This window comes from Natrix helvetica (genome assembly GCF_964273705.1).
Source record: "Natrix helvetica genome assembly, chromosome: 3".
Taxonomy (NCBI): Eukaryota; Metazoa; Chordata; class Lepidosauria; order Squamata; family Natricidae; genus Natrix; species Natrix helvetica.
This window is the reverse complement of record NC_138549.1, coordinates 1,849,167-1,863,264: the sequence shown is the minus strand read 5'-3', so window position 1 is coordinate 1,863,264 and position 14,098 is coordinate 1,849,167. Positions and strand designations below refer to the sequence as shown.

Genomic DNA, 14,098 nt, shown 5'->3' with positions numbered 1-14,098 from the left:
GAGGTCATTCCACAGGGCTGGGCCCATCACAGAGAAGGCTCTGCTCCTGGGTGTCGCCCCCCGACACTGTTTAGTGGACGGCACCCGAAGAAGTCCCTCTCTGTGTGAGCGGATTGGTCGTAGGGAGGTATGGGGCAGGATACGATCCCGCATGTAACTAGGTCCTGTGCCATGAAGCGCTTTAAAGATCGTAATCAAAACCTTGAAACGCACTCGGTAGACTACAGGAAGCCAGTGCAGCTCGCGCAGGAGAGGTGTTACAGGGGAGTATCTAGTCCTCCCCATAATCACCCGCGCGGCCGCATTCTGGACCAACTGCAGTCTCCGAGTGCATCTCAAGGGAAGCCCCATGTAGAGAGCATTGCAGTAGTCCAGGCGAGACGTCACCAGCGCATGGGTGACTGTGCGTAGGGCATCCCGGTCCAATAAGGGGCGCAATTGGCGCATCAGGCGAACCTGATGGAACGCCCCCCTTGCCACGGCTGTTACATGGTCATCCATGGACAGCCGGGCATCCAGGAAGATGCCCAAATTGCGCACCCGTTCCACGGGGGCCAGTTGCTCGCCCCCAATGGCCAGAGATGGAAGCAACTGGTTGAACCGGGGGGCTGGAAGCCACAGCCACTCCGTCTTGGAAGGGTTGAGTTTTAGTCGGTTGCCATCCATCCAGACCCGTACGGCCTCCAAACACCGGGACATCATTTCAACGGCCTCGTTGGGGTGGTTCGGGGTGGAAATGTATAGCTGAGTATCATCAGCATACAGATGATATCCCACCCCAAAACCACGGATGATCTCGCCCAGCGGTTTCATGTATGTGTTGAACAGGAGAGGCGAGAGCACCGACCCCTGTGGCACCCCACATGTGAGGGGGCTCAGGGTTGATCTCTGCTCCCCTGCCAACACACGTTGCGTCCGGCCAGAGAGGTAGGAGCCAAACCACCGTAAAACGGTGCCCCTGACTCCCAGCCCCTCTAGCCGGTGCAACAGGATACCATGGTCGATGGTATCGAACGCCGCCGAGAGATCTAATAGGACCAGGATAGAGGAACAGCCCCTATCTCTGGCCCTCCAGAGATCATCAACCAACGCGACCAAGGCCGTCTCCGTGCTGTGCCCGGGTCGGAAGCCGGACTGGCGCGGGTCTAGATAATCATTCTCCTCCAGGTGACGTGGAAACTGTTGTGCCACCACACTCTCTACAACCTTCGCTAAGAAGGGAAGGTTGGAGACTGGACGATAATTGGCTAGGTCCGTTGGGTCCAGGGAAGGCTTCTTGAGCAGGGGCCTCACAACCGCCTCTTTCAAGGCGGCCGGCAGAAACCCCTCGCCCAACGAAGCGTTCACTAGGCCCAGGAGCCAGTCGCGTGTAACCTCCCAGGATGCCAGTACAAGCCAGGAGGGACACGGGTCCAATAAACATGTGGTAGGTCGCAGACGTCCACGCAACCTGTCCAAATCCTCGATGGCAACCGAGTCAAACTCCTCCCAGAATGGTCCCTCAAGATTCGCCTCGGGCGCCTCCACTGGACCACTGAAAGGGGCCCATCCCATCCGGATTTGAGCGACTTTGTCCTGTAGATATTTCCCAAACTCCTCTGCTCTGTCCTGTAAAGGGGCTTCCCGCGGCCTCTCAAACAAGAGGGAGCGAGTCACCCGAAACAGGGCGGCAGGGCGGTTATCTGCGGACGCAATAAGAGCGGCACAATGTTGACGTTTGGCCGCTCTTAGTGCCACAAGGTACGTCCTCAAATAGGCTCGTGCCTGTGCTCGGTCAAATTCGGAACGGGAGGATCTCCAACGACTCTCTAGGCGTCTCTTGTGGCGTTTCATCACCCTTAGCTCCTCGGTAAACCAAGGCGCCAGGGTGGTTCGTCGCCGCAGGAGAGGCCGCAAAGGCGCCACTCGGTCTAGGGCCCCGGTAGTCGCACTATTCCATGCGTCCACCAGGTCCTCCACCCGGGGGCGGGTCAGGTCTACAGGAGGTGGCCCAAGCTCCGTCTGGAACTTATCTGGTTCCATCAGGCGCTTGGGGCGGAACCATCTAATACCTTCCGGTTCCGCCTCCCCGCAGCGGGGGGTAGCACCAGGGAAGTCAAGTCGGAGAAGTGAGTGATCTGACCATGACAGGGGAATAATAGTTGAATCCCCTATTCCCAGATCACTCGTCCACTGGCCAGAGACAAAGACAAGGTCCAGCGTGTGGCCTCCCTCGTGAGTAGGGCCCTGAATTAATTGGGTCAGGTCCATGGCTGTCATGGAAGCCATGAACTCCCGAACCCCTTCAGACGCTTCTCCCATCGACGGCAGGTTAAAATCCCCTATCACTAAAAGTTTGGAGGTCTCAACCGCCACCGATGAGATCAGCTCGAGGAGTTCAGGCAGGGCCGCTGATGTATAGCGAGGAGCCAGGTATACTATCAGCAGGCCCAACTGCCTCCCTGGGCCCCATCTCACGACAAGGGACTCACACCCGGATGTCTGCGGCACAGTGAACTCTCTCGGCTCCAAGTCTTCCCGGATAATCACTGCTACCCCACCGCCCCTTCCCTGGGCCCGAGGCTGGTGAAATGCTCGATAACCTGGCGGGCACATTTCCACGAGGGGTAGGCCTCCCTCGTGGCCCAACCAGGTCTCAGTTATTCCTGCGAGGTCCGGCTCCCCCTCCAAAATTAGATCGTGGATGAGGGGGGCCTTATTAACAACGGACCTCGCATTGCATAACAGCAGTCTCAGACCTTGGGTCTGTAGTTCCTGACCACCTAGTATGCAGGGGTTGGTACAAACGACCGGGTATGACCAAAAACCCCGGTCTCCCAACCGACTACGCGCTCTTGATCTGTCCTCGCACCTGCCCCTCCCCACGACCGTTGGTATCAAAGAGCCCTGCACAGGAATGCTATCTTCCTTTTTCCGTTAAGTGCGAAAAACAGTCATAAGTCACTTTTTCCAGTGCCGGCATAACTTCCAACGGTCACTAAATGAACTGTTGTAAGCTGAGGACTACTACCTGTGTGTTACAAAACCGAAAGTGTCTTTTTGTTTTGTTTTGTGGGTCTCGGGGCTAATCCAGGTCTCTTCCCGTTCCAGAAAAACTGTCCCTGGAAGGAATCGTGGTCCAGCGAGCAGAATGCCGGCCGGCAGCCAACGAAAGTTACATGAAACTGAAAAGGTAAGGAAGCCTCCTTTGGAAATCCAGGGAGTCCTCGAATTACGATCACATCTGAGCCCGGAAATGATTTCTGTGGTTAAGTGGAAATGTTTGTGAAGTGAGTTTTTTGCCCCATTTGACGAATTTCCTTGCCCAGGGTGGATTTGAGTTAAATCAACTCGATTTAAATCATGATTTTTAAAGAGCAGCTGTCATCTCTGTCCCGCAGCAGCTCCTCCTCTAACATGCTGCTGACTCACCGATAGTCCCATTCACTTTAACGAGACGGCTGGTGATGTGGCAAGGACACCACAAGGGCAGCAGGTGAGTGGATGCCTGCTAACGGACGCTGCCATGATGGATCTGAAATGACAGGTGCTCTTTAATATTATATTGATAAGCTGCTTAGAAGGATTCCTTTTCATTTTTACTGCTGCCCCTCTTCCTCATACTTAAGTGCCCGGTGGAACAGATGCATTTCTCTTCAAACCATCATACAGTTTGTAGCGTACAATAGATTTGCAAAACAGTGGGATAAAGGAATTTTCCTGAACTGTGATTTATGATTTATCTCACGCTGACTGTGAAATTGTGCGAATGCATCATCAATGCAGGGCATGTTCTCTCAGCTTGGATTGATTGAACGAGTTTACCAAAAATGTAAATATTGCCGAAGGTACAGCCTCCTCCTGCTACATAACTCACCTCCATTTCATGCTGAATAAACTATATTACGAATGTATCTTAAATAGAAAACTATCTTGAGATAGATTTTTATTCCGAGAGCACTTTATTAAAATAAATTGGATAAAAATAAAAATAAAATCGATGTAAATTCAAAAAATATCCATTTTTTATTTTTTTAAAAATCATTGATTTTTATCCACCCTGTCCTTGCCAGAGTCATTAAGGGAGTCACTGCATTTGTCAAGTAAGTCCCATGGTTGTTAGGTTTGTTCATTTTATTGATTAGCTCTTGGGCCATATCAAAGGGCAGAGTTCCAGACACAAATTATTATTAAAATCTGATAAAATACGATTTAAAATAGAATTGGAATAAAATACGATTTAAAATGAAATTGGAACTAAATATCATAATTTAAATAAATAGTTAATACATAGTTAAATAAAATGCAATAAATTTATATTTAGGTATCACCCTTACAATCTAGCCCAATCAGCCCCAGGTGGCTGTTAAGTGTCTGTGGATTCCCCACTGACCTTGCTTGGCAGAAGATACGACCGTTCATCTAGGGATCGTTCAAAGTTATGACGACACTGAAAAAAGGTGTCAGACTTACAACTGTTGCAGCATCCCCAGAGTCACATGATCAAAATTCAGAGGCTTGGCAACTGGCATGTACTTATGACGGTTAGTGTGTCCTGGGGTCACATGAGACCCTTTTTGCGACCTTCTGACAAGCAAAGTCAGCAAAGGAAGCCAGATTCACTTAACAACCGGGTGACTATCTTACCAACTGCAGGGATTCACTTAAACAACTCTGGCAAGAAAAGTCGTAAAATGAGCAAAAACTCACTTCGTTAAGTGAGTTCTTGCTCATTTTACGACTTTTCTTGCCAGAGTTGTTAAGGGAATCCCTGCAGTGGATAAATTAGTCTCACTTAACAGAAATTTGGGGCTCCTTTGTGGTCATGAGTACATAAAACTACCTGGAATTTACCGGTATTTCTGAGAAGAAATAGAGATTATATATATAATCCTGAGAGCGACCCATTCTTTCACCAATGTTTGTCAAAACAGCCCGCCTGCCTAGGGTCTTGATTTTATACACCTGTGGCCATGGAAGTGATTGGAACACCTGATTCTGATTATTTGGATGGGTGAGCGAATACTTTTGGCAATATAGTGTGTGTATGTATGTATGTATGCTGGTCTTGTTGTATTCGGGTCTTTTCCCGTGTAAAGATTGAGATTGTCTTGGCAACGTTTCGGCGAGGTCTCACTCGCCATCCTCAGGCTGGTGTTTTTGGCTTAAAGCGTGGCCAGCATCCCTACACCCGTGAAAATCTACGAAAACATACATACATACATACATACATACATACATACATACATACATACATACATACATACATACATACTATATGAGATTTCCATTTAAAAGTTACATTTTTCAAGAACAAAGGTTTGAAAATTAAAGGCTTGGCAAGCTTTGAAGCCGGGTTGCGAGAACTTCACGAAAGACGTTGGGACTCATTAGTCCTCTTTCCAAGCTGCCCTCTATCTGGAACTGCTGACTTCAAAGTTCTTCTGGAGATAAATGCCCTTTTCATCTGGGCATGAAAGAAAATCAGGGCACGGAGGAGACTCATTTGAACAGATTTCTCTACTTGAACTTAATACCAGTAGAGGAGCTGCAGAATAAATCTTTCGGCTCCCATTTAAACTCCATTTAAATGAAAGCACCTGGAGCAACAGCCAGGATTGCAGGCCTGAATTTTAATTTGTAGCCCAGGAACATTCTTGTTCACCTCTCCAATCTCCAACCGTTGATATGCCTTCCCTATTCGAATGCGGAGCCCTGGGTCTCTTGGATGAAGATGGGGCAACAGCTGGCACCTGTCCATCTTATCCACAGTTGTCCCAAAGGTGCTTTTTCAAGAGGAAACTGGTTTTTCCTTGAAGGCGTTTCACTCCTCACCCAGGAAGCTTCTTCAGTTCTGACTGAAGGGTGGGGGAATGGAAGGATTTGTATTCCTTGCAGTCATCTGGTCGTTAGCGCTCTTTCTGAGAGTCCTTGAGGCCACTTGGAGGTTTTGGATGAGAAGCGAAATGCTTTGAAGGAAAAACAAACTCCAGAGTTGCACAACTGAGAATTTCCATTGATATCTACAATTGCCTTTCCTTTGGCACCAGAAGTCAATCAATGCAATCAGAATAGAGCTGAAAATAACCCCAGAGGTCTTCTAGTCCAACCCCTGTTCAAGCAGGAGGCCTTATACAAAGGGTTCCCAACCTTTGTTTGGCCATGCCGCCACCTAAGCGTCTCTAAAACCCTGATCATCCCCCCCCCCCCCCCCAATATATCATTCTTACTTTACTCAAAAAGTGAATTCTACTCACGGGGAAGAAGCCCAAAAGGCCATTAACTTGGTTTAAATAAGGTTCAAATTGCCCCCATTAAAAATCAAATTGCCCCCCCTGTGGGGCCCCACGTTGGGAACCTCTGCCCTAAACCATTTCGGACAAGTGGACTACCAACCTCTTCTTAAACCCCCCCCCCCCTCCAGTGATGGAGCACCCACAACTTCTTGTGGCAAGCTGTTCCACTGGTTAATTGTTAGGAAGTTTCTCCCTTAATCCCAGGTTGCTTCTCTCCTTGATTAGTTTCCACCCATTGTTTCTTGTCTTGCCTTCAGGTGCTTTGGAGAATAAGTTGACCCCCTTCTTCTTTGTGGTAGCCCCTCAAATATTGGAATTTGGGAATTTCAGTCAGTGAAAAGATCGAAGTTTGAGATTGTTTTAATTAGCTCCTTCAGTAATCTGGGAGATGTTTTGTTTGGCTCCCACACACCTGAATACTTTGGAATCCTGCTCCTTTCTAGCATTGATGACGTTATCTAGTTGGGTCAAGAAACGTCTGCAAGGAAATCCCCCAAGCTCAGAGAACACAAGGACCCTATAGGCGCCATCGTCCTCCTCCTCCTCCTCCTCCTCCTCCTCCTCCTCCTCCTCCTCCTCCTCCTTCTCCTCCTCCTCCTTCCTCCTCCTCTCCTGAAACCCTTTCCTTCTAGCACTGATGAAGTTCCCTAGTTGGGTCATGAAACGCCAAGCTCAGAGAGCACCAAGGACCCCATAGTTGTTGTTGTTGTTGTTGTTGTTGTTGTTGTTGTTTCTTCTTCTTCTTCTTCTTCTTCTTCTTCTTCTTCTTCTTCTTCTTCTTCTTCTTCTTCTTCTTCTTCTTCTTCTTCTTCCTCCTCCTCCTCCTCCTCCTCCTCCTCCTCCTCCTCCTCCTCCTCCTCCTCCTCCTCCTCCCTTCTCCTCCTCCTTCCTGCTCCTGCTTCTGTTCCTCCTTCCTCCTCCTCTCTTGAAACCCTTCCCTTCCAGCACTGATGATGTTCCCTAGTTGAGTCATAAAACGTCTGCTAGGAAATATCCCCAAGCTCAGAGAGCACCAAGGACTCTATAGGCGTCTTTTTCTTTCTTCTTCTTCCTCCTTCCTCCTCCTCTCCTGAAACCCTTCCCTTAGCTGGGTCATGAAACATCTGCAATGTAACCTCCAAGCTCAGAGAGCACCCAAGGACCCCCCCCCCCCCCGTTCAGCCCTGAGCTGCCCATATTCTCTTCCATCCCTATTACAAAATCCTTTTGTTTCCCCTACTTTTCTTCATTGGAACCTTTGATGAGTAGCCAGTAATCAATGTGCATGTCAATAACCAGGAACTCAACTTCAAGGGTGACAGTCGGTTCCCCTTTACCATTCAAGGATTGAAGGGAGTTGGTTTGAGTTCCTGCTGCCAACACCGGCTGTGGGGGCTCATCCAACATCTCCTGGGCTCCCAGCCAGGCCTCTTGAACCCGAGACGTCTTTTGCATGACAAAGAGCCAGAAAATGAAAGCAAAAAAGACCTCTGGTGAGGCTCCATTCCTGAGTTTGGAAAAAAAATCAGGGTTTCCCCCCACTTTCTTAAACTTCAACAATCGACTTTTATTTAAAATAGAGGATTTAAATCCTTGACTTACGACCACAGCGGAGCCCAAAATGGTTAAATGAGCTTTGACTCCATTTTATGGCCTTCCTTGCCACAGTGGTTAAATCCCCCTCCAACCCCCCCTCTTCTGGCATTGTTGAAAGGTGTCTTTTCCTCCCTCCCTCTCTTCCCTCCCCCCTCTCTTCCTCCCTCTCCTTCCTTCCCTCCCTCCTCCTTCCCTCCCTCCCTCTCTTCCTCCTTCCTTCCCTCCCTTCCTTCCCTCCCTTCCTTCTCTCCTTCCCTTCCCCATTTCCTCCCTCCTTCCTCCCTCTCTTCCTCCCTCTCTCCTTCCTTCCCTCCCTCCTCCTTCCTCCCTCCCTCCCTCTCTTCTTCCTTCCCTCCTTTCCTCCTTCCCTCCCTCCCTCTCTTCCTCCTTCCTTCCTTCCCTCCCTTCCTTCTCTCCTTCCCTTCCCCATTTCCTCCCTCCTTCCTCCCTCTCTTCCTCCCTCTCTCCTTCCTTCCCTCCCTCCTCCTTCCTCCCTCCCTCCCTCCCTTCCTTCTTCCTTCCCCCCTTCCCTTCCTCCTTCCTTCCCTCCCTCCCTCCCTCTCTTCCTCCTTCCTTCTCTCCTTCCCTTCCCCATTTCCTCCCTCCTTCCTCCCTCTCTTCCTCATTCCGGACTAGGAACCCGGCAGCTCTTCCCCTCTCCTATTGTGGGGGGTTTAGGGGCAACCCCACCCCCCACCCAGTCATGAGAAAACGTAACGTCTTCCTAAACCCCGTGTAGTGACTGTGCACACGGCCTGCAGTTGAGAATAAAGGGGAGCAGAGACCGTCTGCGGACTGGCAGCTTCGTGCTATGAAGAGGCAGACCAAGCAGATGGCTGTGGATTGGATTGGATGGGGAGGGGGGGGTTTGCAGGGAAGGGGAGGGGGCTTGAATGATGCTTCGTGCCTGAATTTTCAGCCTTTTATCCCAGCAGCAGCGAAGACGGATTTGAGGAGGAATGTTCATAAATCAGTCGGTCACTGTCGAACTGAATCATTGAATGATTGTCCCTATCAGAGATCAAACACTTTGTAGACACTTTGAAGGCAGGGTTAACAATACAGGATTAACACCTTTGGCCCTGTGTCCCTTTGGGCTTTTCCTCCTGCTGGTTCGTTTGTCTGCTTGTCCTGCTCTCCCAGAAACCTTCTTTATTTCCCCTAACGGGAGGAACAGAAAACCAATTGTCCTTTTAAGACTGTAAAGGAGAATATTTGTAGCTCAGGGCTGAAATGAGGGGTCCTTGGTGCTTTCTGGGCTGGGTGAGCTTTTTTGCATTTCATTACCCAACTAGGTAACATCATCAGTGCTAAGTGGAGGAGGAGGAAGAGGAAGACTGGGGTCCTTGGTGCTCACTAAGCTTGCTGGCTCTCTTGCAGTCATTTTGTTACCCAACTAGGTAACATCATCAGTGCTAGAAGGCAGCAGGGCTTGCTCCATTCTTCTAAAGCAGGGGTGTCCAAACTTGGCAACTTTAAGACTTGTGGACTTCAACTCCCAGAATTCCCCAGCCAGCAGAGTTGAAGTCCACAAGTCTTAAAGTTGCCAAGTTTGGACACCCCTGTTCTAAAGCTAGCTTGGACAAGAAGCCCAATCGATACCACACAATTTTGCTATCCTGTTTCCCCGTTTGGCCAAGTAGTTTATTTCTCAACGATAGCCTCACAACAGCTTGGAATGGTTAAATGCTGTGAGATTTTTAGCCTCTTCGTTAAAAGCTGTCACCGTCTTCCTGTAGCCAATGCAACAGTTTTATCCCCACGCCTCTATTTTTACATCCGCTAATATCAATATGTAATCTTATTCTTTTTCCTCCCTTTTCTTTTTTTTTTGGAGAAACGCTGTTGCTAATTCCCAGTATAAAATTAGGTGTTCTTCGAAGTTTTTCAGGGGGGGGGGGACTTAATTGAGTTCTCCCCCCTTTCCCTGCCAACAGATGCCCCCCTCCCTCCTCAAATACACTTCTGGCATTGTTCAATCCCATTGTAGCTGGGATGCATCACTCCAAGAATTCAGCCGTCGTGGTAACAGATGCCTGTTATAATAAAAGTCAGGAAAAATAGGAGCCGTTTAATGACTCACTGCTCAATCTGGACTGTATAAAGGATATCATGGCTTTTGCAGCATTTTTTGCTTTCTGAAATCCTAAAACCCTTTTTTATATTTTTTCCCCGGAGGGAGAAATATTCTTGATTTTATCCATCGAGAAGGTCTTCTGGGGATCTCCTTAGGAGATAATAACAGATGGAAACCACTTCTGAACTTTATGCTTGAAGGGGAAAAGGATGAAATAAGCTTGTTGATGAGGAAGTTCGGCAGTTCAAATCCCTAGCGTCACGTAACGGAGTGAGCTCCCGTGACTTGTCCCAGCTTCTGCCAACCTAGCAGTTCGAAAGCACGTAAAAAATGCAAGTAGAAAAATAGGAGCCACCTTTGGTGGGAAGGGAACATGTGCGCCTTCGGCATTGAGTCATGCCAGCCACATGACCATGGAGAACATCTTCGGACAGCGCTGGCTCATCAGCTTTGAAACGGAGATGAGCACCGCCCCCTAGAGTCAGGAACGAGTAGCACATATGTGCAATAATTTACCTAATTATTAGATTGATAGATCTTTATAGAAATGGCTTGTTAAAAGTTGTGGTTTGATGTTAATGCCTTAATGCAACAGAGACAGAAGTCATTTCTTTCTTTTTCTTTTTTCTTTTCTTATTCTTCCTCACTTCTCTTCTTCCTCTCCACCTTCCTCCTGTTTATTTTTGTATTTTGCATCTTATTTTATCTTGTAACTGAATAAAAATGCTAAACTAGGAGATAATGGCAGAGACCCACATCAGGCCTTTCGGCTTTCGTTGGTCCAGAATAGTGCACAGGTGGTCCTCTACTTATGACCGAAATAGATCCCCAAATTTCTGTGGTTGAGCAAGACATTGGTTCAGTGAGTTTTGCCCCATTTTATGGCCTTCCTTGCCACCGTCGTTAAGTGAAACATGACAGTTGATAAGTTAGTAACCCTGGTTGTTCAGTGAATCTGGCTCAATCTGGTCGCAAAAGGAGATCACGTGTGACCCCCCCCCCTGGGAAACAGCAACGGTCAAAAGTATGGATCAGGTGCTGCAAAGGTCGTAACTGTGAAAAACCTTCATAATTTTTCAGTGCTGTTGTAACTCTGAACGGTCACTAAACTGTTGTAGGTCAAGAACGTCCTGTGTTAAATAAAGGCAAACAAAATACGAGGGGTCACATCATTTTTCCCCGTTGTTTTTAACCCCAGTAACATATCTGACCTCAAATAGTTTGAGATCTGAGATCTGTGCATTCCACATCATGCTGACATCCCCCTGGGGGATTCTTCCTCCCCCTTCCCAGCTGCAGTATATAACCTGCAGCAGCAATTAATTACGGTAATGAAGGCCGTTGTATATTGAATTTCTTAGCTCCCGCCCGGTGACCGTGATTGCAGAGCTGCCTAAGGTGGAGTTTGCCAGTTGTTTTGGCAAGCAAAAGATGCATTTGGGAGAGTGGAAAAAGTCCACATTCTGTTTGCAAGACCACCAAGTCTTGGGAGTAAAAAATGTAGCACGAGTAGTCCTTGGTTTACAACAGCTCATTTAGCGACCGTGAACAGCACTGAGAAAAGGGACTTTCGGCCGTTTTTCACACGTAGGGCCGTTGCTGCATCCCTACAGTCACGTGATCAAAATTCACACCCTTGGCAACTGGCATGTACTTACGGCGGCTGCAGCGTCCCAGGGGGAAGGGGTGTGTGTCACGTGGTCCCCCTTGGCAAACGTCTGGTGAGTCCAGTCAACGGGGAAACTAGATTCACTTAACAACCTTGTGACCGGCTTAACAGCTGCAGAGATTCACTTTGCAACGGTGGCGAGAAAGTTCGTAAAACGAGGCAAAACTAACTTTAACAAAATGTCTCACTTAGCAACATAAATTGTGGTCGTAAGTCGGGGAATACCTGTTCTCTTACCTCTGTTGCTGTGACCTTTGACTAGGCCAAATAGGCACTTTATAAGGCAACAGTTTTTCGAACCAAGCTCTACCTCCAATGGCTGCCTTACAGAAGAGGGGTCACCTAACTTTCAGACCTCAGGGACACTAAATGCATACTTTTAAATTGTGCACACCGCTAATATGATCTGCTTAATGACTGGCTGGGTGGGGGTGGCTAGGTGGCAATGTGACTGGGTGAGTGTAGACAACTCGATGTCACTCATGTCAAGGGGTGCCTCTCCAGCCTCCACTCGCCCCTCCCCTCCAGCCCCTCCTCGCCTGCCCGTTGACTCCTCAGGGCCCCAACAGGAAGCAGTTGCTGGAGCTAAGCAGCCCCCAGGAGAAAGAGTTGGCAAAACAGCTCAGTTCAAATTGGATCTGACCAAGAAGGAGGCTCAGCTGAAGCACCTCACTGAGGATTAGGAGCATGGGCTTTCCATGCAGAGGGAAGACCTGTGGGAGTGCAAGGCCAGCTACTGGGGCCTGGAGGTTCAGCAGGCTGAGATGGTCAGCCAGTTCCAGGCCTTGATGCAGTCCCACTGGAACGAGGCCCTCCGGCTCTTCACCACCAGTGGCGCTTCCCTCCAGCCTTCGCCCAAAGCCCCCCACCAGGAGGCTGAAAAAGACCCCAAGTCGGAATATCTGCCCCCCCTCCGACCTGCACAAAAAGACCCCGAAGGGGGAGACTCTCTGCAGCAACACAGGAGTTCATTGCACGTATCCAGCCCAGGGGCCGTAGTTTGAGGGCCCCTGATTTAGTGCAATATGAAAAATGCAAATAATCTTTCTGTGGACCACCAAAATTTTCTCGTGGACCCCCAGTTGGGGAGCGTTGTTACAGAAGGTGTCCAAAATCCATGAACTTTGGGGTTTTCATTCGAACCATATTGCTGGCCCACAATCAAATCTTCCAGCAATTTTCTCGGTGGCTGAATAAAAAGTCTAACCCGTCCTTTGAAAAAGCAGAGGAGGCAGCAGAGACAGCAATTCTCTCTTGAAAACTGAGTCATTTTTCCAAGAAGGCACCGTCCTTCTTTTCGCACTTCAGAAAATGCCCGATTCTTTCTCTTGGCAGTTGGCAGTTTCTGAGATGCCTTTCGTGTTCCATCTACTGCGGCACACAATGGCACGTCCAGGAACAACAACCAAAGATTCTTTTGCATCTTTAGTCCTTTTAATTTTCTGCACAGAAACTGGGACGTCTTTTTTTTTTTTCAGGACTAGCTTTTCAGAACCAAGTTTGTTGGGACTCACATATGGCTGGTTCGACAGCATTATGCCGAATAAATGTGGGACAGTTTTCTTGCATCACCATTCACGCAAGCAACACGTGTCGACACGCATGTGTGCATGTGCTTGCCCCTCCCACAAAACCATCCCCCTCTCCCCCCTTCCTCCACTCCAGGTCACCAAGCCAGAAATGTTGGGGAACTCTGATCTAGTAGGTTAGAAAGTTATAGCTTTAGTTTGCCACGATTCTGTCTGTTGGGTATGCGTGAATAAAGGATTGGACTTGATTGGACCTCAACGTTTCCTCTTTTGGTGTGGGCCCGATAGGCTAAGAGACACGATAGACCCAGTCATGCAGCTGGCCTTTCGCCTAAGGCAGAACTAGAACTCACTGTTGCCCAGTTTCCTAGTCCGATGCCGAAAGAAGTTCTTCATCCTTTTTTTGCCATTGTTATTAATAACGTGACCATACAGCAATTCACCGTCGCACTGTTGATACAATTTCCATCGCAACTTCTGTCTTTTAAGAGTGAGTCTATAAGAAGCGAAATGTCTTTGGTTCTGAAGAAGCTTCTTGGATGAGAAGCGAAACATCTTCAAGGAAAACCAGGAAAGTCCAGTTGCCTTTTGGAAAAAGCACCGTTGGGAAAGATCACGCTAAAATATTCTAGGGGAGCTTGCAGTCCCAAAGGCTTCTATCTTCCGCAGGTTGATGGTACCAGAGAAATCTTAGGTCTTCTTAACATTTTTCATGCTGTAAAGTGACAATTGCTTTGTTCTCAAAGATGCCCTGAAAAAGAGATTTTACGGGGCCTGGCCGTATGTGACACGTTTCTCTGCTGCTTCCACTGAGTTGTTTTATCTGTAAGAAATCAATTTTCCCATCTAACAGTAATAACTGTGTAAGGTTTATTTCATGGCTCCTTCCTCCTCCTCTTCCTCTTCCTTCTCCTCCGAAAAAGTCCTCCAAGGCCTCATCCGAAAGGTTATGTTACCCTTGATGGATTTGCTC

General features: G+C 48.4%; 1 protein-coding gene across 2 annotated transcripts in view; it reads left to right on the top strand.

Annotated features, from left to right (window-relative positions):
- The window catches only part of GTF2F2 (general transcription factor IIF subunit 2), a 61,227-nt gene that overhangs the window by 36,412 nt on the left and 10,717 nt on the right, over positions 1 to 14,098 (top strand). For both annotated transcript variants that reach the window (XM_081947941.1, XM_081947940.1), the window contains one exon: positions 3,091 to 3,172. In XM_081947941.1, the coding sequence (XP_081804067.1) occupies positions 3,091 to 3,172 (82 nt within the window). The remainder of the gene's footprint in view (positions 1 to 3,090; positions 3,173 to 14,098) is intronic.